The sequence below is a fragment of the Notolepis coatsorum genome, assembly GCF_963971535.1.
Source record: "Notolepis coatsorum genome assembly, chromosome: 5".
Lineage (NCBI taxonomy): Eukaryota > Metazoa > Chordata > Actinopteri > Aulopiformes > Paralepididae > Notolepis > Notolepis coatsorum.
In genome coordinates, this window is record NC_140169.1 from 2,760,197 (window position 1) to 2,785,552 (window position 25,356).

Consider the following 25,356-nt stretch of genomic DNA (forward strand, 5'->3'; position numbering starts at 1 on the left):
TAAACATTATTATCATCAGCCTACAGTATATTGCTAAAATAAACTAAATAAAGCAGGAAGCCTTCCTCCCACGTCCATCTCCTGAGGACTCCAGGGCCAGGGGCCGTTTCCTAACGTTCACCTTGAAACGCTACAGGTTCAAGCTAACTACCATGTTTGATGGTCAGAGGCAACTCATTCCACTCCTGTGCTCCAGTGTGAGTGAATGAGCATCTTCGTTCTCCACCTTTAGAGGATGCAGGTTTAGGATGCTACATCTGGGGGGGGGGGGGGGGCACAGCTGCAGCCGCGTGTGACTATATTGTGCACCATGTGAACATCACAGTTTACATTACAGTACTTGGTCATTAATACGCTGTAAGTGTAATCTATCTCCCTAATTCCCAATCAGGTCTCTGACATCAAGGTCAACTAATCATCCCTTCCCCTTAATTGACTGATATCAATCCCTGTCTCCTGAGCCGTTCAGCCATTGTGTCGTGTGATGTGTGCCTGTGAAACCGGTCTCATTTGACATGCCCTGAGTGGGAGTCGAACCCCGGTCTCCCGCACCGCGGGCGACATCGCAGACCACTATACCAAGAGGTGAATTCACTTTTTTTTTTTTTATATATCTTTTTCCCCCTCCATTTTTCCTCCGATTTTCTAGGTGAATTCACTTCTAAGTAATGGGTCTGGATGCCTTTTAACACTTTCAGCGCCACGGGTCCGGTGCCCCGGAACCCTGTTGCGTGCCACCACCCACTTCAATGATAGAGCTCTCATATTTGCGAACGCATAAACTATATCTTAAAGTATGGCTATGTGTATAATAGGGCCGTCGCTTATCAATGACTTGTTTGCAGTCAACATTGTCAAAACGGATTGTTTTTTAATCGGTTCATTTCCGTTTTATACCATTTTGAAAAACGCTCGTTTTATGAAAGTTCCAGAAAATTTCAGAAGATCCTGTGATAAACGCCCTTTACTGGAATATACTGGAATACACAAAAACGTTGTCATTTTTCTGCCTATTTATTAATAGTTTTCAAATAAACGCTAGATTATCGATAGTATATGTGTACTTATGCACGCTATAGAAGCGGGCTGAAAAATCGATTATCCATTTCCTGATCAGCACACACACGCACACACACACATAGGGCCCACGTTGATATATAGGTGAAAAAAGCTCTGATTATCCCAAGACTGGTAAAATAGATTCCTTACCTCAGATCAGATGTTCTCCAAAAAGATTATTCCAATTCCTGATCGCCATTCCAAATATCGATCGCGTTTATTGATCCAACGCTGGGTACTGTAAACACACATTCTCCGCTGTTCTGCGGCTCGGCAATGACTTCGATCGTCTCGGGTTACTTGTCTGACAAGTAAAATGAGGAAGCAGGATTTTTTTCCCCCATGCTTTTCATTCAATCCAATCCAAAGGGGTGCAGTACCATCCGGAGAGACGATAGGGGGCGGTATTTTCCCAATGGAGCTCAGACAGAGTCCCAGTGGTAACGTGAGGCTAGATTGATGAAATATGAATGGAAATCGCTAATAAAAAAAGAAACGATCAAAAACGAGATCTCTCGTCTCGTTGGCACTGAACGGTTGGCATGAACTAACGTGAAATCTCGTCGTTGCCACTCAAAGTGTTAAGGGGAGTGAGTTTACTTGCAGTACCGCTAGGTGCCACAGTCACTTCACAACACATGAAGTCCATGGTGACGGTGGATACACTCACAGACCTCCGTTACACCTGGTGCCAGTGTGTGGCAGCCGTTGAGCCTGCGTAGCCCAAGGTTGGTGCTACCAGTGGTGGTGAAGGAGGCAATGTCCACCCTACATTGTGGGGAGCGCTTTGAGTGTCTAGAAAAGCGCTATATAAATGTAATTAATTATTATTAGTGCTGTCAGGCGATTAAAAAAATGTATCTAATTAATTACAGGATTTGTAATTAATTAATCTAATTAATCACATTTTAATCGCATAACTATTTTAGGCCTGATATTTTATATTCATATTTCAAATTGCATGTGTCCGGATGGCAGAATTCAGTACTGTATCTACAAAACCTTCTGTTTAATCATCTTCCCTTTATTCATTTGCTTAGATTTTTCAGGTCTGGTCAATTTTAGCATGGTGTTTATTCACAGTCAAAAAATTAAAAGAATTGAATTGATATTCTCATTTGGTTCATTACAATTTACTCAAGCCTAACAGACACAGTATTTCTGACACTGGGAACACATTCCCTGAGATCCATAGATTCAGATACCAAGAACATGCAAATGGACCATTAAAAAAAAAAAAAAAAAAAAAAGTCTGTAAATGTCTATTCTACGTTTTAATGGAATGAATGAGATTTAAAAAGAAAAAATAATAATAATTGTAATAAATTAATAAATGTTTTTTATTTCTTTGTAATACATTTTTAGTTAATTTTCATAACGCGATAATTTGCTGTGTAATTAATTAATCTAATTAACGCGATAAACTGACAGCCCTTATTATTATTATTATTATTATTATTATTATTATTATTATTATTATGATTATTATCTCTCCTCTCCTCTCCCTACCCAGAATGGCACATTAATGATCTCCTTGTGGTGTGTTACTGTATTGCAGGCTGGCACCTACCTGCCTCAGTCGTACCTGATCCACGAGGAGATGGTTGTGACGGAGCGCCTGGAGCACGTGGACCAGCTGGGCTACTTCATCTACAGCCTCTGTCGGGGGAAGGACACCTACAAGCTGCAGCGCAGAGACCGCGTCCTGGGTCAGACACACACTCACTACACTCACTACACTCACTCACTACTAGGGATGGGAATCGAAAACCGGTTCCCGTTGGGAACCGGTTCCTAATTGGCCGATGCCTGGAACCGTGTGGCTCCTGTGACTTTCGATTCCCTTAACGCTGCCAGGTTTTTCCTACAGTTGCGCGCGTTAGCATGTAGCCATGGCAGACTCTATTTGATTCCTTAAGGGCTCGAAATTGCCTGGCTTTTGGTCATATGCTCCCGAAATGCTCCCACTGTTTGGCTACTTCTATGTGCAGTGAAAACTACTTGAATGCTTTCATTGATTTAGTTTAGGGTGAGCTAAAATTAGCCGCGGAGCTATCGCTAGCTAACGTGAGCTAACGCTATTTAATCAAGCTCACAAAGAGAGATAAACAGCTGACAGCGGATAGTACAGGTACAAATACAATAAAACAGCGGGTGGGGACTGTTCTGTAAACATTGTACTCTTTAGTTCACATATAATAAGAGCCGGATTGTTTATTTACTAAGTCCGTCAGACAGGAAGTACCATGGTGCAACATACAAATGTGTCCGTGTAGCAACACAAGCCAATACCTACAGGACAGGGGCCCGGGGAGGGAGCTCTGTGTGTCTGTGTGTGTGTGTGTGAGACAGAAGTCAGAGGAATAACGACTGTTATTCAATAGATTAAATTAGTTTAAGAATAAAAAAATAAATACATTTTAAGAGAATCTCAAATACATTATTTTATTTAAGTGTAGGCTATAGTTAATGTTTTATTTTTTACAGTTTTTGTATTTTTCTGACATGGTAAATGGCTGCTTTTTTATATAGCGCTTTTATCCAAAGCGCTTTACAATTTCTTCCTCACATTTTACCCATTCACTCACACATTCACACAACGACGGCGCAGGCAACCATGCAAGGTGCCAACCTGCTCATCGGGAGCAGTTAGGGGTTAAGTGTCTTGCTCAAGGACACATCGACACGCTGCCCGGGAGGAGCGGGAATCTAACCGGGAACCTCTGGATTGCCAGACGACTGCTCTACCTCCCGAGCCACTGTCGCCCCTGACATGGGGGCTCAACAATAAATGACAATCAGAAATGTCAAGTTGCATGTTGTTATTCTAACCAGCTTAGTTCTGTTGCATTTCCAATTTATTTATTTAAATTATAAATTGATCAGGTATCGATAAGAGAATCGATAAAGAATCGAATCGATAAGCAGAATCGATAATGGAATCGTATCGATAAAATCCTATCAATTCCCATCCCTACTCACTACACACTCACTACACACTCACTACACACTCACTACACACTCACTACACACTCACTACACACTCACTACACACTCACTACACTCACTACACTCACTACACACTCACTACACACTCACTACACACTCACTACACACTCACTACACACTCACTACACTCACTACACTCACTACACACTCACTACACACTCACTACACACTCACTACACACTCACTACACTCACTACACTCACTACACACTCACTACACACTCACTACACACTCACTACACACTCACTACACTCACTACACACTCACTACACACTCACTACACTCACTACACACTCACTACACACTCACTACACACTCACTACACACTCACTACACACTCACTACACACTCACTACACACTCACTACACACTCACTACACACTCACTACACACTCACTACACACTCACTACACTCACTACACACTCACTACACACTCACTACACACTCACTACACTCACTACACACTCACTACACACTCACTACACACTCACTACACACTCACTACACACTCACTACACACTCACTACACACTCACTACACACTCACTACACACTCACTACACACTCACTACACACTCACTACACACTCACTACACACTCACTACACTCACTACACACTCACTACACACTCACTACACACTCACTACACACTCACTACACACTCACTACACACTCACTACACACTCACTACACTCACTACACACTCACTACACACTCACTACACACTCACTACACACTCACTACACACTCACTACACACTCACTACACTCACTACACACTCACTACACACTCACTACACACTACACACTCACTACACACTCACTACACACTCACTACACACTCACTACACACTCACTACACACTCACTACACACTCACTACACACTCACTACACACTCACTACACACTCACTACACACTCACTACACACTCACTACACACTCACTACACACTCACTACACTCACTACACACTCACTACACACTCACTACACTCACTACACACTCACTACACACTCACTACACACTCACTACACACTCACTACACACTCACTACACACTCACTACACACTCACTACACACTCACTACACACTCACTACACACTCACTACACACTCACTACACACTCACTACACACTCACTACACACTCACTACACACTCACTACACACATGACCTACACACTCACTACACACTCACTACACACTCACTACACACATGACCTACACACTCACTACACACTCACTACACACTCACTACACACATGACCTACACACTCACTACACACTCACTACACACTCATTACACACATGACCTACACACACTCACATTCATCTGTAAACTCATAATTCACTCACTCACTCAGCCACTCTCACAGATACTGTCCTCTGTCTGGACCTGCAGGCTCACATGTTTGAAGTGCGTTGGTTCTCATTACAGGGCAGAGAGTTGTCTCCTGTCATCAGGCTTCAGATGCAGACCGTGAACCCTCTGTTAGGGTTAGGGCTCTGAACCTGAACCCTCTGTTAGCCCCGTTCACACCGGCAGGGCTCTGAACCCTCTGTTAGCCCCGTTCACACCGGCAGGGCTCTGACCTCTGAACCCTCCGTTAGCCCCGTTCACACCGGCAGGGCTCTGACCTCTGAACCCTCTGTTAGCCCCGTTCACACCGGCAGGGCTCTGACCTCTGAACCCTCTGTTAGCCCCGTTCACACCGGCAGGGCTCTGACCTCTGAACCCTCTGTTAGCCCTGTTCACACCGGCAGGGCTCTGACCTCTGAACCCTCTGTTAGCCCCGTTCACACCGGCAGGGCTCTGACCTCTGAACCCTCTGTTAGCCCGTTCACACCGGCAGGGCTCTGACCTCTGAACCCTCTGTTAGCCCCGTTCACACCGGCAGGGCTCTGACCTCTGAACCCTCTGTTAGCCCCGTTCACACCGGCAGGGCTCTGACCTCTGAACCCTCTGTTAGCCCCGTTCACACCGGCAGGGCTCTGACCTCTGAACCCTCTGTTAGCCCCGTTCACACCGGCAGGGCTCCGTGCCGGTTCCCGAACCTAATCTTGAACCGGCCGGCTCGCTCAGACCGTAAAATAATTGGTTCGGAACCTTAAAAGTCGGTTCTCAGCTGGAACCGGAAAATTGTTGGTTTTCCCGTGCGAACCGTGACATCATCAGTGGGCGTGTCATATTCTAGGCCGTGAAGACGAGCGAAAACGGCGAACAGCAGAGGTTCGGCATTGCACTCAATCGATCCATTCAACAGGAAGCGATTTGAGACTGATCTCAAAATGAGATTAGATTCAAATGTATTGTTATTATACAGCACAAGTACAATACACCATCCAACCGGAGTGGATAAATAAATGCGTGGAGAAAGGCTTAGTGAACGACTGCGCAATTGGCTCTTAACAAGTGTAAACTATGGATTAGTGGGTCGCAGTCAACCAGCACCTGCTAAGGGGTCGGAACATTTAGCTCAGCTGGTTAGTGTGGCTGCCTGTGGAGCCTATGGTCACAGGTTCAAATCTCTCGCTTACACCATTTCTATATTTTTTTAATTCATTTATGCATTCAGGAGCCCTGCCGGTGTGAACGGGCCTATATGTGGACTTTCAGAAAGTCTGTAGCTTTGAAAACTTCACCTGAGGGAATTGGCCCACAATACAAAGCTAACATGATGATTATTATTATTGAAATTCTTTATTGGGAAAACCACATTGAGATACAGTATCTGGTTTTCGAGAGGCTCCCGTGATGATTAAAGTGTGTCAATGTAGTTATTTATTTTCAAATGTATTCCACCAGAATGCTTTACGTATATAATCATTACCCATAAAAGGTCAAATATGCCTAGAGTGGCTGAACAAATACAACCTATATTATGTAATATGATATACCTCATATTTTGTATACCTCATATTTATCATATACCTGTATTTACCTCTTTGTATCTGTATCTGGATTTCTATCTATCTCTCTCTGTATCTGTATCTCTCTATATCTGTATCTATATCTGTATCTCTATATCTGTATCTCTCTCTATATCTGTATCTCTGTATCTATATCTGTATCTATATCTGTATCTATATCTGTATCTGTATCTATATCTGTATCTCTATATCTATATCTGTATCTATATCTGTATCTCTATATCTATATCTGTATCTATATCTGTATCTCTATATCTGTATATCTCTATCTGTATCTCTATCTCTATATCTGTATCTCTATATCTGTATCTGTATCTATATCTATATCTGTATCTGTATCTCTATATCTGTATCTATATCTGTATCTCTATATCTGTATCTCTATATCTGTATCTCTGTATCTGTATCTCTGTATCTATATCTGTATCTATTAGGGATGCACCGAAATTTCGGCCACCGAAAGTTTTCAACCGAAAATGGCAAAAAATGGCCTTTCGGCTTTTGGCCGAAAGAGTTTTTTCACCGAAAATATATCACCGAAACAGAAACAACCTGTAACCTAACGCGTGATGATGTCGCGCTGTCGGGAGTCGCGCTGTTTCTATGTAAACTCCACACGCAACGCGTCTAATAAATGCGTCTTTAACATGCTTTATATCCTTATTTACTATATGCCTGTCGCGGTTAATCACTGAGTGATCTAATATGCATATTCTTCAGAGCGAGAGGGGGGGGGGGATTGTGTTTCTCACATTGACGCTGTCTGTCGTTGATAATATAATCTGAAGAGCATTATTATTATTATCATTCTCGAGCATTGGGTTGGGTAGGAGGGGTTGGGGGGGGGGGAAACACTGTACAACTGTACAAGCAAAGCTGTACATTGGAATATTGACAACCATACTAGGTAATTTACTGTACATTGGAGGGGGTACTTTTATATAAAATGCTTACTGTAGCCACTACAGTAACATCATTAAGTCTGCTATAAGCTATTCTCCCTCTCATGTGTGCAGATCTTTATGCAGTTTTAAAGCACATTGGCTTTGTTCTGAATGCACTTTGTAGTTATTCTACAGAGAAAAGAAAATGCACATTCAGAAGTGCTGAATAAATGTTTTATGGACCCATAATAGTGATTATTTATTATTTAAGTAAAGTTTTGCCACAATCATATTTTTCCATAATCATAATGTTCCACAATATTGGTAAAAAAAATATTCTATGAATCATTTTCGGCATTCGGTTTTCGGCCAACTGTTTCCTATTTTCGGTATCGGTTTCGGCCAAGAATTTCCTATTCGGTGCATCCTAGTATCTATATCTATATGTATATCTATATCTGTATCTATATCTATATCTGTATCTATATCTGTATCTCTGTATCTATATCTGCATCTCTATATCTGTATATCTATATCTGTATCTCTATATCTATATCTGTATCTCTATATCTATCTCTATATCTGTATATCTATCTCTATATCTGTATCTTTATCTGTATCTTTATCTGTATCTCTATATCTATATCTGTATATCTCTATATCTATCTCTATATCTGTATCTCTATATCAATATCTATATCTGTATCTGTATCTCTCTATATCTATATCTGTATCTCTATATCTGTATCTCTATATCTATATCTGTATCTGTATCTATTAGGGATGCCCCGATCGATCGGCCACCGATCGTTATCGGCCGATAATCAGTATAAATATGCGATCGGTGATCGGTGATAATGCTTTATTTTCGCCGATCGTCAAAACCGATCGATGACACGGAAAACATGATCCAATTCTCTGCAGAGTTCTCACTCGCTCACAGCCACTCTGCTGCTGCGCGTCTAGCCCCTCCTCCTCCTCCTCCCCCTCCCAGACCCATCTCATGTCAACAAACCCTTCGACAAGAGTTGAGTGCATGAGCAGCACAGAGCTCCTCGTTCAACATAACTGAAGCATTAAACAAAATGGCCCAGTCATCTATTCACTTTTGTTTAATACATGAGGCGTTGTCTAATGTTATCTAGCTACTGATGGCTCCTGCTATCAACGTGACAGTTTGGCATTCGTTTTCGCAAGCGCTGGCTAGCGTTGGCTAACTAGCTATCGCCCGTGAGCTAACGTTAGCTACCGAGCTAGCGTTACTGTTTAAACAAAACTACACAGTCAACTATTCACTTTAGTTTAATACATGATGAGGCGTTGTCTAACTGGCTAGCTACTGATAGCTCCTGATATCAACAAATGCGCATTTCAGTTTAAGAATGATAGGGATGCACCAGCATGAAACCTCCGTTAGCATAGGTAGCTCACGTTAGTGAGCTAAATAGTTCACTTTATTTTAATACATGATGCATTGTCTTAACCGTCATCTAGCCGGCTAGCAGTAGCTACAGATAGCTCCTGATATCAATGTCTTATAACTAGGGCTGTCAGTTTATCGCGTTAATTAGATTAATTAATTACACAGCAAATTATCGCGTTATGAAAATTAACTCAAAATTAATTACAAAAAAAAAGTTTTTTTTTTTTTTTTTTTTTTAATAACATTTTTTTTTTATCTCATTCATTCCATAAGAACGTAGAATACACATTACAGACTTTTTTTTATATGGTCCATTTGCATGTTCTTGGTATCTGATTCTAGGGACATCTATGGATCTCAGGGAATGTATTCCCAGTGTCAGAAATACTGTGTCTGTTACTAGGCTTGAGTAAATTGTAATGAACCAAATGAGAATATCAATAAAAAAAAAATGTATCTTTGACTGTGAATAACACTATGCTCAAATTGACCAGACCTGAAAAATCTAAGCAAATTAATAGATGAAAGATGATTAAACAGAAGGTTTTGTAGATACAGTACTGAATTCTGCCATCTGGACACATGCAATTTGAAATATGATTATAGAATATAGAATATCAGGCATAAAATGGTTATGCGATTAAAATGCGATTAATTAGATTAATTAATTACAAATCCTGTAATTAATTAGATTAATTTTTTTAATCGCCTGACAGCACTACTTATAACATAATTGACAATTTGACATTATTCGTTTTTGCAGCTGAACATTGGCTAATTAGCTATCATGCTTCATACCACGTTTCAGACCCTGTTGAACGCTCTGACTCAATAGTATCCATCTGCAGAACGTCAGCCCCAGCACTCTCAGGCCCCACGCTGAATGTGATTTGACCAAAGCAGAGTATACACACAGACAGTGGAGCTGTTTGCAGATAGCGAGCATTTTGACTTGTGGCGATGTCTCGCAGACAATACAACTACAAGTATAATTATAATTATATAATATATATATTTTATAAAAAAAATTATAATAATAATTTATATAAAAAATCAAAAAAAGTTTAATAAAAAACGATCGGTATCGGATCGGTATCGGCCGATATGGCTCAAGACGATCAGTGATCGGTGGCAAAAAACGTGATCGGGGCATCCCTAGTATCTATATCTGTATCTCTATATCTGTATATCTATATCTATATCTGTATCTCTGTATCTATATCTGTATCTCTCTGTATCTATATCTCTGTGTATCTCTCTCTGTGTATCTCTCTCTCTCTCTGTATCTATATCTCTCTGTATCTCAATCTCTCTCTCACACACACATACTGTAACAACTTCAGAGGTAAACAATAATTATCTCTTACTGTCTCCCCCCCATCTCTTTCTTTCTCTCTCTCTGTTTCTCTTTCTCATGAAAGCTCTTGTAGCAGCAGTAGGTGACTCATGCCTCACCATTGAATCTCTTGTGTAGCCTGTAACCTGACCCCAGAGCCTGTCTCGACAAGCCTCGTATTCCTGCTCCTGCTCTCCATAGTTGATAGAGGAATTTGTGTCACAAGCAAGGCTAAACTCTCACCCATGTTTAGCAGTTCCTGCCTTTACTGTACATCCACTTGTGTTTCTCAAGATATTCCCTGAGACAACGTCCTGTTATTGCTGAATGTCGATCTTTTAGGATATTTTTTTAATTTTATTTTTTACTGCTTTACTTCCATGTAACACCGAAACGCCCCCATTCCTTATATACAATATCCTGTTTTTCCTGATTTTTCTTGATCACGTTTTGATGTACACAGAGCTGCTCTACACCTGTACGTCACACAGCCTGAAACACACTCCTACACAGAGCTGCTCTACACCTGTACGTCACACAGCCTGAAACACACTCTACACAGAGCTGCCTCTACACCTGTACGTCACACAGCCTGAAACACACTCTTACACAGAGCTGCTCTACACCTGTACGTCACACAGCCTGAAACACACTCCTACACAGAGCTGTCTCTACACCTGTACGTCACACAGCCTGAAACACACTCCTACACAGAGCTGCCTGTACGTCACACAGCCTGAAACACACTCCTACACAGAGCTGCCTCTACACCTGTACGTCACACAGCCTGAAACACACTCCTACACAGAGCTGCCTCTACACCTGTACGTCACACTGAAACACACTCCTACACAGAGCTGCCTCTACACCTGTACGTCACACTGAAACACACTCCTACACAGAGCTGACTCTACACCTGTACGTCACACAGCCTGCAAAACCGCTCTGTCCAAAGTGCCTTAATACTGTAACTAAAACTGACCTCCTGAAAGGAACTTTGGTAATAACTTTGAGTTGCATGTATGCATAGTATCACAAATAACCAAATATTAAGTTTGTCTGAACATGTATGAGTTATGCACTGTCGTTGTTATCAGAAACGTAAACGGCATAAGGAAACACCTTTATGGCCGTGTTCATCGTCGTTTCCATGGACACAGTGAATCAACATGGCTTCACATACATTGACAAGTTTGCAAGATATCTCTTTAACCCTTTAATCGCCAATGACGTGTTAAGACGTCATTCCTCGCCATGCGTAATCTGCCAATGACGTTTTACAGCGTCTTTGAGATCAATATTTCAAATTTCTGTCATGGTATTCATATTTCACCCACGGATCCATGACTGGTGCTGTAGGACTCCGCTCAACTCTCCAGCGCTTCAATACCGCCACCTGGTGGCCGATCGGCGTGTTGCCAAACCGGAAGTGGGGCCGGAAGTGCTTGGTGTCCCCCCTATTCCGTCTCCATCTGGACACACTGGATAATCGATCCGTTGCCATAACTTGATAAACAACATTATTTGGACGTATATAGTATTATACAACCTGGAAATGGAGCGCATAGATCAACATCCCATAATAGCGATCTTTTTGCTCCAGTATCATCCCCCATCGCTACGAGGAAGCTGCGGTGAGTTTCAGCGTTTTTGATTATTATTATCCATACAAACTGCTATGATCAATATATCACCCATACTACATGATTAATTTAACGTCGGTCATTGCATTATAAACGACCCCCCCCCCCCCCCCCCCCCCCCTCCGGTCAACCGCGCATGATGAGTCATAACGTCTGGGACCTTGTACAGTTGAAATTTTTAATCTGGCGTCAATCGGTATCAAATTGCATTTGATGATGTAATATATGCATTTATGGCTATAACTCACGTTCTATGAAATACTGCAGAAAACGATAAAAACATATTTATACTCTAGACCGTATTTTTGTATGATTGTGTGAATGAAAAAGTTAAACTTTCCTACATCCTGAACGATAGATAATCGATGTTGAATGGGCCATAGTAATGTCAATTTAGCAATACAATTTAAAAAGTTATAGCCCTGCAAAGTAGGTGAACATCTCCATAGACAAATAGAGCTGGCAGACTGGCTACAAGGATGGATATAAGCGTGGCAGAGAAAGGGTTAATATATTTTTTGAAAGTAATTTTGTTACGTATTGTGGATAAGATGTTTTTCGGCAGAGCATTCCAGAGTACTATTGACCTATATATATACCAGTGTGTTTGAGATTTGAGAACATTTTATTTTGGTGCTATTTTTGTCATTCTCCACCTGTATTGATATATTGTGAGTGACATGTCCTTCTCCACCTGTATTGATATATTGTGAGTGACATGTCCTTCTCCTCCTGTATTGATATATTGTGACCCGTCCTTCTCCACCTGTATTGATATATTGTGACCCGTCCTTCTCCACCTGTATTGATATATTGTGACATGTCCTTCTCCTCCTGTATTGATATATTGTGACATGAATGAATGAATGAATGAAAACTTTTTTTAACAGATTGCAGAATGGGTACAATACAGTACGGCTCAAAACATGTCCTTCTCCACCTGTATTGATATATTGTGACCCGTCCTTCTCCTCCTGTATTGATATATTGTGACCCGTCCTTCTCCTCCTGTATTGATATATTGTGACATGTCCTTCTCCACCTGTATTGATATATTGTGACATGTCCTTCTCCACCTGTATTGATATATTGTGACCCGTCCTTCTCCCCTGTATTGATATATTGTGACATGTCCTTCTCCACCTGTATTGATATATTGTGACATGTCCTTCTCCACCTGTATTGATATATTGTGACCCGTCCTTCTCCTCCTGTATTGATATATTGTGACATGTCCTTCTCCACCTGTATTGATATATTGTGACCCGTCCTTCTCCTCCTGTATTGATATATTGTGACCCGTCCTTCTCCTCCTGTATTGATATATTGTGACCCGTCCTTCTCCTCTTGTATTGATATATTGTGACATGTCCTTCTCCACCTGTATTGATATATTGTGACATGTCCTTCTCCTCCTGTATTGATATATTGTGACCCGTCCTTCTCCTCCTGTATTGATATATTGTGACATGTCCTTCTCCCCTGTATTGATATATTGTGACATGTCCTTCTCCACCTGTATTGATATATTGTGACCCGTCCTTCTCCCCTGTATTGATATATTGTGACATGTCCTTCTCCACCTGTATTGATATATTGTGACCCGTCCTTCTCCACCTGTATTGATATATTGTGACCCGTCCTTCTCCACCTGTATTGATATATTGTGACCCGTCCTTCTCCACCTGTATTGATATATTGTGACATGTCCTTCTCCACCTGTATTGATATATTGTGACCCGTCCTTCTCCTCCTGTATTGATATATTGTGACCCGTCCTTCTCCTCCTGTATTGATATATTGTGACATGTCCTTCTCCTCTTGTATTCCAGGTATGCAGAAGCGCGAGGCCCTAAACTGCCGTAAGATCCGTCACTTTGAGAACAAGTTTGTGGTGGAGACCAGCATCTGTGAGCTTTAGACGAGATGGCATAGTGCAGCGCCACATCGTCTCCTCACAAAATGCTCTTAACGCCACTGGTCTCGGCAGTGAAATTCTTTTCAAATATTCTTTTTCTTTTTCCTTGTTTTTAAAATCTTCTTGCATAAAAAAAAATTGGGAGGGGATTATTTTTTTTCTACTTTGTGTAGCTTTTGTGTGAGAGACTGTTTTAAATGTGAAGCTGTTTGACAAATGTGTATTGTTTTTCTAAAAGTGTAAAGGATAAAGAGTGTATTTTTCCATGATTTTATGTAGGGATGATGTTCTTATGTCCGATGATGATGATGATGATGATGATGATGAGGATTCAACACAATGGACTAAGATCGAGACAAAACTGATTTCAAAAGTTGGCCTCACTGATTATTTAAAATATTTTGATAATCCTAATAAAAATGATTGTTTTTCAGTACATAAATCGAAAATGTGCAAAAAGAGAAATGTGCAAATGTTATACCATTCAACCTGGTTGTTAGAAGGACCTGGTCCAGGGAGAGGTTTTACGTTTTTATTTGTTTTCTGCATCGTCTGCTGTAACTATTAATACACTGCACCTCTTCTTTCTCAACTGAAACCCATCTTAACAGAAGAGTCTTTGTGTTTATCTGGCCTATATTTAAAAAAGGGGGAAATGGACAAATTAATTGGAATAAGAAAATGATAAAGAAATTCTGAGGGACTTGACTTCCTAATATCAGTCAAGGCAAGTATAAAAGAAGGAAGGGTCATTATGTCAGAACAGCAGCGTTCTATGCTCTGCTTGGTGCCAGTTCTAGTATTGAAGCCTATGGGAGATGCATGGAGAAGCTAAATATACAAGCTATTTGAGGAAATGCACATCATCCCATATATATCAAATGTTAGCTACAACAAGTTGCCGATGATTCTGACATATGAGGTAATAACTTGTTTAAATGACCGGTCATAAACGAGGAGATGGCTGATCCCACACTTTGCTCCAATGTGCGTTCATGCGCTACACAGTGACATGATGACCCTTCCTCCTTTTTATAGTTTCCTTGATATCAGTTAATATCAGTTCCGCCAAAAGAGTTCATAGGAAAACACACAACGCTTATGTTAAGTCGATTATCTTTTTTACAAAAGTTGTCTGTGAAGATTCTTAGTTTTTTTGACTGTATAATTTCTAAGGGGGGGATAACCGTTCATTGTACTCAATTGTATATAATCTCTGTGAAGCTACGACCAGACCACCACCACAATAAAATACAAATAAAAAAAACAGCGCTGTCGAGTGCGTTTCTTTCATCTCACCGTCTGTGTTCTCCAGATGTCATAACTGTTCCCAAAAGATTCAAGATTCAAGATTGTTTATTGTCATGTGCACAGTTAAACAGACAGTTTGCCATACAATTAAAATCTTACTTTGCTAGTCCGCCCTTCACACAAAATCACACAGTACTTAATTAAAACATATTTAAATACAAGCAAGTGCTAAAAAATAGTTCCGATTCAGTGTTTACAATATAAATGGCGGTGACAGTGGGTCACAGCAGCAGTTAAAGTGTCTTTAGTGATTTATCGTTTGGGGGAAAGGTGACCGTGTTGTCACAGCAAAAGTGCTTATTGTACCAAATATAATGTTTTCCTAGGAATCTCATAATGATTCATTGAAGGAAATGATTCACTTAAAGGGGAACTACACCCAATTTCAAAATTCATACATGTTATTCCTCTGGTCTAAGACTGTCTAAAGAAATATTAGTGAACAACATGGAACAAAAACTAGAGCGCTATAACTCAACCTTGTGATGTCGTCTGGAGCTGCTTGCTCCATATAGACAATGAATTGGGAAATAAGTTATAGGAGTCACAGAGTAATGTTCTGAGTTCATAATGTACATTGTCTGTTTCAGAACTGAGGACACTACTATAGAATAAAGCTCATTTAGTTATAAAACAAACATTCTGTGGGTCCACCAAATCAGTCTCTCATTCACTGTCTATGAAGCGGCTCCAAACTATACCCAGGGTTCGCACAAGGTCCTTGAAGTCCAAATTGTTCTGAATCAAGAAACCGTTTTTTTTTTCTGTTTGAATAACAATCTGACGAGTCGCTGTCTCGTGCGCTCCAACTGCTTTTCCTCATTTCTTCTTTGTGTGATGCTCTAGCTGGCAAGCAGGCCAAGAAGATTCTTAAAATAGCATTTAAAAGTGAATTGTATCCTTTGAGTGTCATCCTTGAAAATGAAAAATAGTGCTTTGGAAAAGTACTGCAAAGTCCTTAATTTTGCAATGTCTGTGGGAACCCTGTATACCTGATGACATCACAAGTTTGAGTCTGATGCGGTTTCTGGTTTTTGGGAGTTCAACATTTGGGTGAAGTTCCCCTTTACTATTACTATTATTACTCCCAACCTCGCTAACTTCTCCACGCCTGTCGCTACGTATTGGCTGTTCCGCCCCACGCCCGCTCACGCTGCGTGTGTTCGCTGCACCGCAGTGTGTTTATGTGATCACATGTGCTTATGTTTGCTACCGCATGGCGCGATGGCTCCTCTCCCAGGCGAGATGTGACAGCGTATCCGCTGTCATACTGGACCGCTAAGCCTTGTTGTCATTCGATCGCTGTGTGGAATTCCGTCCTTGATTAAGCTCCTAATGAGTTGGACCTTTAAGCAGAGGAATTCTGGGAGAGGACGCCAGGTGTGAATACCTTGGAGACTGCCTGGTGAAGGGTAGAACAACATAACTGTATTCCTAAAGGGGAAATTCGCTCCACTTTCAGAATTCATACATGTAGGGCGGCTGAGTGGCGCAGTGGGCGAGGCGCTCGCCACTAACGCAGGATATGCTGGTATCGAGCCCAGCTCTCTGCGTTGCTACTGGCTTGGCCGGTCGTTCATACTAACACAATTGGCAGTGTTAGAGGGTGGGAAAGCCGGTGGGGTGGGGATTGGACGTTGTGGACAGCGACTCCTACAGGTCGGTTGGGTGACGCCGGTACAGCAGAAACAGGAAGTATCGGGGGCAGCGTGAGCCTTACTCCTCGCCACAGAGTTCGAGCTGCTGCGGTGAAAAGATGCAACAGGCTGCCTCGTGTACCGGAGGGGACACATGATGCAAGGCTTCTATCCTCACTACGACCAACCAGTGGGAGGCATAGTCTAGCAACGTTCAAGACAAGGGAGGGGAGAATTGGAATTATGAAATTGGGATGGGAGAAAAATAGAAAAATAAGGAGAAAAAGTGGATAAAAAATATATATATATATTCATACATGTGGCATCCACTTGATAACCAGTGGAAGGTATTTTTGTTTTGAGTAGGTAAAGAGGCAGGTAACCTCGTTCCCAGTTGTATCTTTGTGAGATAAAGCCTGGTAAAGAACTACTGCCGAAAGTGTCTGTGGGGTAGAATTTCCGGTGTATGTACTTCCCCTGGAAGCTGCCTCCGAACGGACCAAACCTTTTCCCAAATTCTGTCGGCAAACAAGCTAGAACGTCCCGGTCATGTAGTAAATTCTAAAGGGAAAGCCGCTGCAGTGGCTTAAACGAGGAAATATTGTGCACTTCACACGTTTCTATAATAGTTTTGTCGAAACCGGAACGCCTGTAGCCGGTACTTCCTGTACTTCCGTTTAGACATTTAGGAGGCGTATCTTTACCAGCCTGAGAGGCAGGCATCATGCATTGTGGGGTGTTTTATTGGCCACTGCCTACATTGGAGACTGCTGATGAGTTCACAGCATGTTTGTGGTAAATCAGGGGTTAGGGTGAAGCACAGGGCCAGAGGCCCAACTGAAGACCTTCTTAGTTCATCTTTTCCTAAACATACGGCTCCGTTTTACTTTCATCTGTTGGAAACACAACAATACATGTTATTCCTTTGGTGTAAGAGACAGATATCAGTGAACATGAACAACTTGTCTCCCTAATCCAAAAACCAGGGTGCTAAAAGACCAAAGAGCTTTAATTACAACTTATGCCTCACGTTCACCCGTTCACTCACACGTTCACCCGTTCACTCACACGTTCACCCGTTCACTCACACGTTCACCCGTTCACTCACACGTTCACCCGTTCACTCAAACATTCACGGCGGAATAAAAGAAAGAAAGAAAATCTATAAAGGGGATCTGGGGGAGATGGCGTGAACCTCTGCATGCATTACGCTCTCCCAGTGAAAAGAAGCTGCTGGCGACTCCACATGTATCGGAGGAGGCTACACCATATCCAGACCCACAGTAGGGCAGTGCAACCACCACGGGTTGTTGGTTTAAAGGTTAAAGATTAAAAAACCATCCCCTTCACTCAAAAACATGTTTTTTTAAGGGTTAGTTGCTTAGTTAGCTGATTGTTATTTGTGCAGAACTTGTCACCAGAGTGCTTTTTCACATTCTTCCCCTGGAGAGGGAGAGCTTCTCTGTGTAGAGGGAGAGCTTCTCTGTGGAGAGGGAGAGCTTCTCTGTGTAGAGGGAGAGCTTCTCTGTGTAGAGGGAGAGCTTCTCTGTGTGGAGGGAGAGCTTCTCTGTGTAGAGGGAGAGCTTCTCTGTGTAGAGGGAGAGCTTCTCTGTGTAGAGAGGGAGAGCTTCTCTGTGTAGAGGGAGAGCTTCTCTGTGTAGAGGGAGAGCTTCTCTGTGGAGAGGGAGAGCTTCTCTGTGTAGAGGGAGAGCTTCTCTGTGTAGAGGGAGAGCTTCTCTGTGTAGAGGGAGAGCTTCTCTGTGTAGAGGGAGAGCTTCTCTGTGTAGAGGGAGAGCTTCTCTGTGTAGAGGGAGAGCTTCTCTGTGTAGAGGGAGAGCTTCTCTGTGTAGAGGGAGAGCTTCTCTGTGTAGAGGGAGAGCTTCTCTGTGTGGAGAGGGAGAGCTTCTGTGTGTGGAGGGAGAGCTTCTCTGTGTAGAGGGAGAGCTTCTCTGTGTGGAGGGAGAGCTTCTCTGTGTAGAGGGAGAGCTTCTCTGTGTGGAGAGGGAGAGCTTCTCTGTGTAGAGGGAGAGCTTCTCTGTGTAGAGAGGGAGAGCTTCTCTGTGGAGAGGGAGAGCTTCTCTGTGTAGAGGGAGAGCTTCTCTGTGTAGAGAGGGAGAGCTTCTCTGTGTAGAGGGAGAGCTTCTCTGTGTAGAGGGAGAGCTTCTCTGTGTAGAGGGAGAGCTTCTCTGTGTAGAGGGAGAGCTTCTCTGTGTAGAGGGAGAGCTTCTCTGTGTAGAGGAGGGAGAGCTTCTCTGTGTAGAGGGAGAGCTTCTCTGTGTAGAGGGAGAGCTTCTCTGTGGAGAGGGAGAGCTTCTCTGTGTAGAGAGGGAGAGCTTCTCTGTGTAGAGGGAGAGCTTCTCTGTGTGGAGGGAGAGCTTCTCTGTGGAGAGGGAGAGCTTCTCTGTGTAGAGGGAGAGCTTCTCTGTGTAGAGGGAGAGCTTCTCTGTACTGAAATCTGAAATCTGATGTGTGATGATGTCACTAACAGGTTGAACCTCTCATGGTCCAATACGTGGCAACATGACACATTTAGTTTCAGCTACACAGAAAGCTGAGTAGGTTTTGACACGTCTTGAAAGAAGATAAGCTGCCGACTTGGAATTCCTGGTGAATATCAATGGATGCTTGTGGGTGCAATTTACATATTCATAGATCCTTGCATCTCAATGAGGGTAAAGGTGTAGAGATGCTGCTAAGACATTTTCAGTTGTTTATTGAACAATCTGGTGGGAAAACATTTATAATTTTTTTTATTGAATATAGAAAGCATTTTAAGGGTTTAAAATACATCTGGAGGGGGTGTTTAAGATTTGGGTGTATTGCTAGAAATCGTCTCAGAAGATCTCTTCCTCACCCTCTTGGAACATCTCATCTCATTATGTTGTGTTATTAATAACATTATGTTATTATGTAAAGCAAAACCATGATTTATCTTTTCAAACTGAGAACTAAAAGAAATCTCAGCAATCAGCCCTATTTATTTAATTCCACTCTCATATCTCATTCCATTTGTGCAATATTGTTGTATACACTTGTTTACTTTTATACACAAATCCTCGTTTTCATGTACATAGTGATATATCCTTTACTTGTGTTATTCCATTTTTATTATTATTTTGAGCTGACCTGTTCTCTTGTCCAACACATTTCATTGTACCATTGACCTTTTATAGATATGATATGAGTTGACTAATAAAGAAATTTGAACTTGTGTTAACATAGATATGACTAAAATAAAGAAACTTGACCTTGTGTTAACATAAAGAAACGTTACCTTGTGTTAATGTAACGGAGGTACCGCAGTCTATCCACAGTCACAGGGTACAGTAAGTGAAGTGGCTGTGGACGTTAAGCGGTACTGCAAGTAAACTCACTCCCCAGAGGCATCCAGACCCAGTAGCAAGAAGTGAATTCACCTCTTGGTACAGTGGTCTGTGATGCCGCCCGCGACGCGGGAGATCGGGGTTCAACTCCCACTCAGGGCGATCCCTTAACAGGGGTCGAATCGACAAAAACACAACGCACTAAGATCACACTGGCTACATTGACCTACATATGACTAATAAAGAAACTTGAACCATATTTGGAAACTTTCACTATTTCTCAGGCTTATTATAATTTCATATGACTCCCATCACCATCACTGGTGCACACACACACACACGCATGCTTCCCAGATGGTGCAGGGATGGTGACAAGGAGAGACAGAAATAGCGTGGAGTGTTGAGACGCCATCTCCCTCCTCTGAAGATGCCAGACGCCTTCCCCTCATCAATACGGCTGTCATCAAGTAGGAGGACTACTTCCTCTTCTCAAAATAAAGACTAGCTGATTCATAAAATAATGATGCTATTTGTGTTTTGTCCCCATATGTCACTCTTGTCTGCAGGTATAAAGTCTGGAGCTGCTCCATTGACAATGAATGGGAGACTGAATTAGTGGAACTACAGAATGTTTGTTTTATTTTTTTTTATATCCAAATGAGCTTCAATCTATTGTAGTAGTGATCTCAGTTCTGAAACAGAACATGTACCCGTATACTCAAAACATGCCCCTGGGTGTGTTCATCTTTACCATCTTTCTCTCAGTGTCATCTTTACCATCTTGCTCTCAGTGTCATCTTTACCATCTTGCTCTCAGTGTCATCTTTACCATCTTTATCTCAGTGTCATCTTTACCATCTTGCTCTGTGTCATCTTTACCATCTTTATCTCAGTGTCATCTTTACCATCTTGCTCTCAGTGTCATCTTTACCATCTTTCTCTGTGTCATCTTTACCATCTTGCTCTCAGTGTCATCTTTACCATCTTTATCTCAGTGTCATCTTTACCATCTTTCTCTGTGTCATCTTTACCATCTTTCTCTCAGTGTCACCCATACCATCTTTATTTCAGTGTCATCTTTACCATCTGTCTCTCAGTGTCATCTTTACCATCTTGCTCTCAGTGTCATCTTTACCATCTTGCTCTCAGTGTCATCTTTACCATCTTTATCTCAGTGTCATCTTTACCATCTTGCTCTCAGTGTCATCTTTACCATCTTTATCTGTGTCATCTTTACCATCTTGCTCTCAGTGTCATCTTTACCATCTTCATCTCAGTGTCATCTTTACCATCTTTCTCTCAGTGTCATCTTTACCATCTTTCTCTCAGTGTCACCCATACCATCTTTATTTCAGTGTCATCTTTACCATCTTTATTTCAGTGTCATCTTTACCATCTTTATTTCAGTGTCATCTTTACCATCTTGCTCTCAGTGTCATCTTTACCATCTTTATCTCAGTGTCATCTTTACCATCTTGCTCTCAGTGTCATCTTTACCATCTTTATCTGTGTCATCTTTACCATCTTGCTCTCAGTGTCATCTTTACCATCTTTATCTCAGTGTCATCTTTACCATCTTTCTCTCAGTGTCATCTTTACCATCTTTCTCTCAGTGTCACCCATACCATCTTTATTTCAGTGTCATCTTTACCATCTTTATTTCAGTGTCATCTTTACCATCTTTCTCTCAGTGTCATCTATAGAAGAAGAAGTCTTTATTTGTCATGCAGATTTAACACAAACATGCGATGGGCGACCCACAGGAACACACACATGCACTGAGTCGCTGATGAAATCCCATCATCCTTCCCCCCCAAGGGCAGCCGGGAGCAGACAAGGGCTGCAGCGTGTGCCGCGCCCGGGGACCAATCCAAGTGCTCCTGTCCGTCTTTGTCAGGGACGCGACAATGTTAGCGATCTGTTGTGCATGTTTTTCCACTGGGTTTATGTTGAATGCCCACGCTCGCTCTTAGGTCAGATCGATAACTTCATAACTCATTGGTCTGCCTATCTACACCTCAAACAGCGTCCTGTGAAGTGGTTGACACGCAGAACCAACCGAGTCTACAAAATGTTGTTGTTACCACTGACCGACAAGAGACAGCGAATGCACCGTTCCGACCCCCGTCAGTCATCGACCTTAGGTCGAGTGATTGAAGTTGCGGAATCTTTTATTTTATTTGCACTGGGAAGGACTCTCTATATTCAGAGGAGGTCCATTTCCCTAATCCGTTACACGTATTATCACTATATGGCTTTACTTGATAATCCCAATATACAGAATTCACCTTTAGTCCTTAATGCATAATCATAAGTCTCCTTTTACTCCGTAGGGATAAAGCCTATAGTTATAGTTATATCCCCATTATAGCTAGGGATAAAGCCACTTACACATAGTATCACTATATGGCATTACTTGATAAAACCAGGTTTATCAGAATCCACCTTTAGTCCTTAATGCATAATCATAAGTCTCCTTTTATTCCGTAGGGATAAAGCCTATAGTTATAGTTATATCCCCATTATAGCTAGGGATAAAGCCACTTACACATATTATCACTATATGGCATTACTTGATAAAACCAGGTTTATCAGAATCCACCTTTAGTCCTTAATGCATAATCATAAGTCTCCTTTTACTTTACTTGATAAAGCCACACTTCTAACGTTTTTATCATTAATCAAAAATGCATGGGGTGAAGTTACAAATGCAGAACACATTTCAATGCTTACCCGGCCGTCTGAGAGTGAAGAAAAGATACAAAGGATATTTATAAAGAGGTAATTTTAATTAGAAAAAGCTAGTTACAAGAAGAGACTGAAGTGGAAAAGTGTCCATTTCAGTTAAAATATGCACAGAACAAAACATCTCATCTCTGCACGGCTTGTGCCCCGTGTCTGGCAGCATTCTTCTCATCTCTCAAAAAAGTCTCTAAGCACCATTCTTCTTCTCTCTCCAGCTCAGTGTAAAAATCCTCCTGTGCTCTCGCCAGTTGGCCCTTATAAAGGGCCCCAGGGTCTCTTCTGCTTATTGGTCCAAATACAGCGCTGTCACCGTGATGTCATTTCACCAGCCAGTCAATGCACGGCTCGTGGGGACTGGCTCTCCTCCCATTTTACTCCACTAGGCCGTAACTCGAAAGTAATTGTAACGTTTTCGCTGGAACAGACTTCCTTTGTTCTCTGCTGTGGAAAGTCCCTTCACTCCCCATCTCACTCAGACCCCACAAAGGGTTAACCAGTTTAATGCGTCTGCCGGCCGGAGAGGAGGGAGAGAGACAGATGCATAGTTCATAAGAATACAATGCCCCTCTGACTGGAGCTCCCTCTTCATGGCCTTTACATTCCAGCCGTTCACTCCCTTACTGCATGGGGCCACTCTCGTTCTGACTCACTCTAACAGTAAGAGAAACAGGCATAACAGGCAAGGGTTATGATACCTTCTGTAGGTATCATCGCCAAGCATATCATTCTTTTTAAGCAGATAATTATGAAACATATAATTAATATAGCATTATATATATATACCTTTATACCAACAGTATATATGTTTCCATAATTATTACATGTGAAAAATAGTTTATACGGCTATAGTGGCCCCTCTCTTCTCCACTCCTTTCTGACTGGGCATTACCAGCCCAGGCCTAGATACTTGTTCAAAGCGTATATGCATATATATACGTATACACATATATATGTATATATATATATATATGAATACATATCACATCTAGACACCTACAGTAACATATGCCTAGATTTAAAACAGATATATACAATAAACCTATTAAATCATACAAGGGACAGAGAGAACAGGATGTCATTTATACAAAGTGTCACTTAGTTGGCTGTGACACTTTACACCCCCTCTGTCATCCTGGTCGGTCATTTTCCATTGTCTTAATAGCGTCTGTACTGGGGGACGAGATGGCGATTGTGGGGTCACGTGGCTGTGACTCTCCACACCCCCTCTGCCATCTTGGTACCTTGTTACCCTGGTAGCCGGCGGGAAGACTTGCATCTGTTGTTCCCTGGCTGGACGGCTCGACAGGATAGGGGTCACGTTGTTGCTTGGTATCCGGCGGGAAGACTTGCATCTGTTGTTCCCGGCCGATGCACCCAGGTTGTTGTCGTCTTCGTCATCTTGGTCATCGGGGTCACCTTGGTCATCTTGGGGTCACCCCCTCTGACCTCTTGGATCTCTCCCATAGTTTGGGGCAGGTTGATTTGTCACTTCTCGGGCGACCCCCACGGGTCCCCGAGAATTGTAGCAGCAGTCCTCTATTGAAGTGTGGTTGGCCTGGTCTTGTGACCCTGTCCGTAGGCCTCGCAGGACATCACAGATACAGTCCACAGAGGACTCATTTCTTTTCTCTCTTTCAGGTCCATTCAGGGCTCTCGTCGCCCTGTAACCCGGGTCCAGGCCGATGTCTCTCTGTCCGGTCTGGGAGGTCTAGGAGGTCTGGGAGGTCTGGGAGGTCTGGGAGGTCTAGATGAGGACCTTGAGGATGCTCTGGAGCTTGACCTATCCCGGTCTTCCTCCATTTCCGATTTCTGACCTGAGTCAGTATATTCCTTCTTGCCATTCGCTGCGTCGTCCGCTGACTCCGGGGGACCCCCCCCCCTGTCTAAGAATGCAGCACTGGTTCAGGTTTTGTCCCTTTACCAGCGCACCTTTACCAGCGCACATTGTTCACAGGCCTTTCGGACTGTTATCGCTCTTTGTTTGGCTTTATGTATGAGAATGTTGTTAGTTCTCAGGTATACCAACATCCTCCTACTTCCGGCATGTCCAAGGTTATCATATACCTGTCTGATCATGTGAGTAGCCTCGTCCTGTTAGCAATGGCTAGTTAGCCTGCTATTCGCTCCTATTCGCAATGGC

The 25,356-nt window shown here is 42.2% G+C and overlaps 1 protein-coding gene across 1 annotated transcript in view; it reads left to right on the plus strand.

The window, feature by feature from the left end:
* The window catches only part of LOC311228949 (integral membrane protein 2B-like), a 75,155-nt gene extending 59,695 nt beyond the window's left edge, over positions 1 to 15,460 (plus strand). The window contains exons 6-7 of the mRNA XM_084314911.1: positions 2,618 to 2,768; positions 14,115 to 15,460. Of these exons, the coding sequence (XP_084171037.1) occupies positions 2,618 to 2,768; positions 14,115 to 14,203 (240 nt within the window). The 3' untranslated portion in view covers positions 14,204 to 15,460. The remainder of the gene's footprint in view (positions 1 to 2,617; positions 2,769 to 14,114) is intronic.
* Positions 15,461 to 25,356: the final 9,896 nt, after the last annotated feature.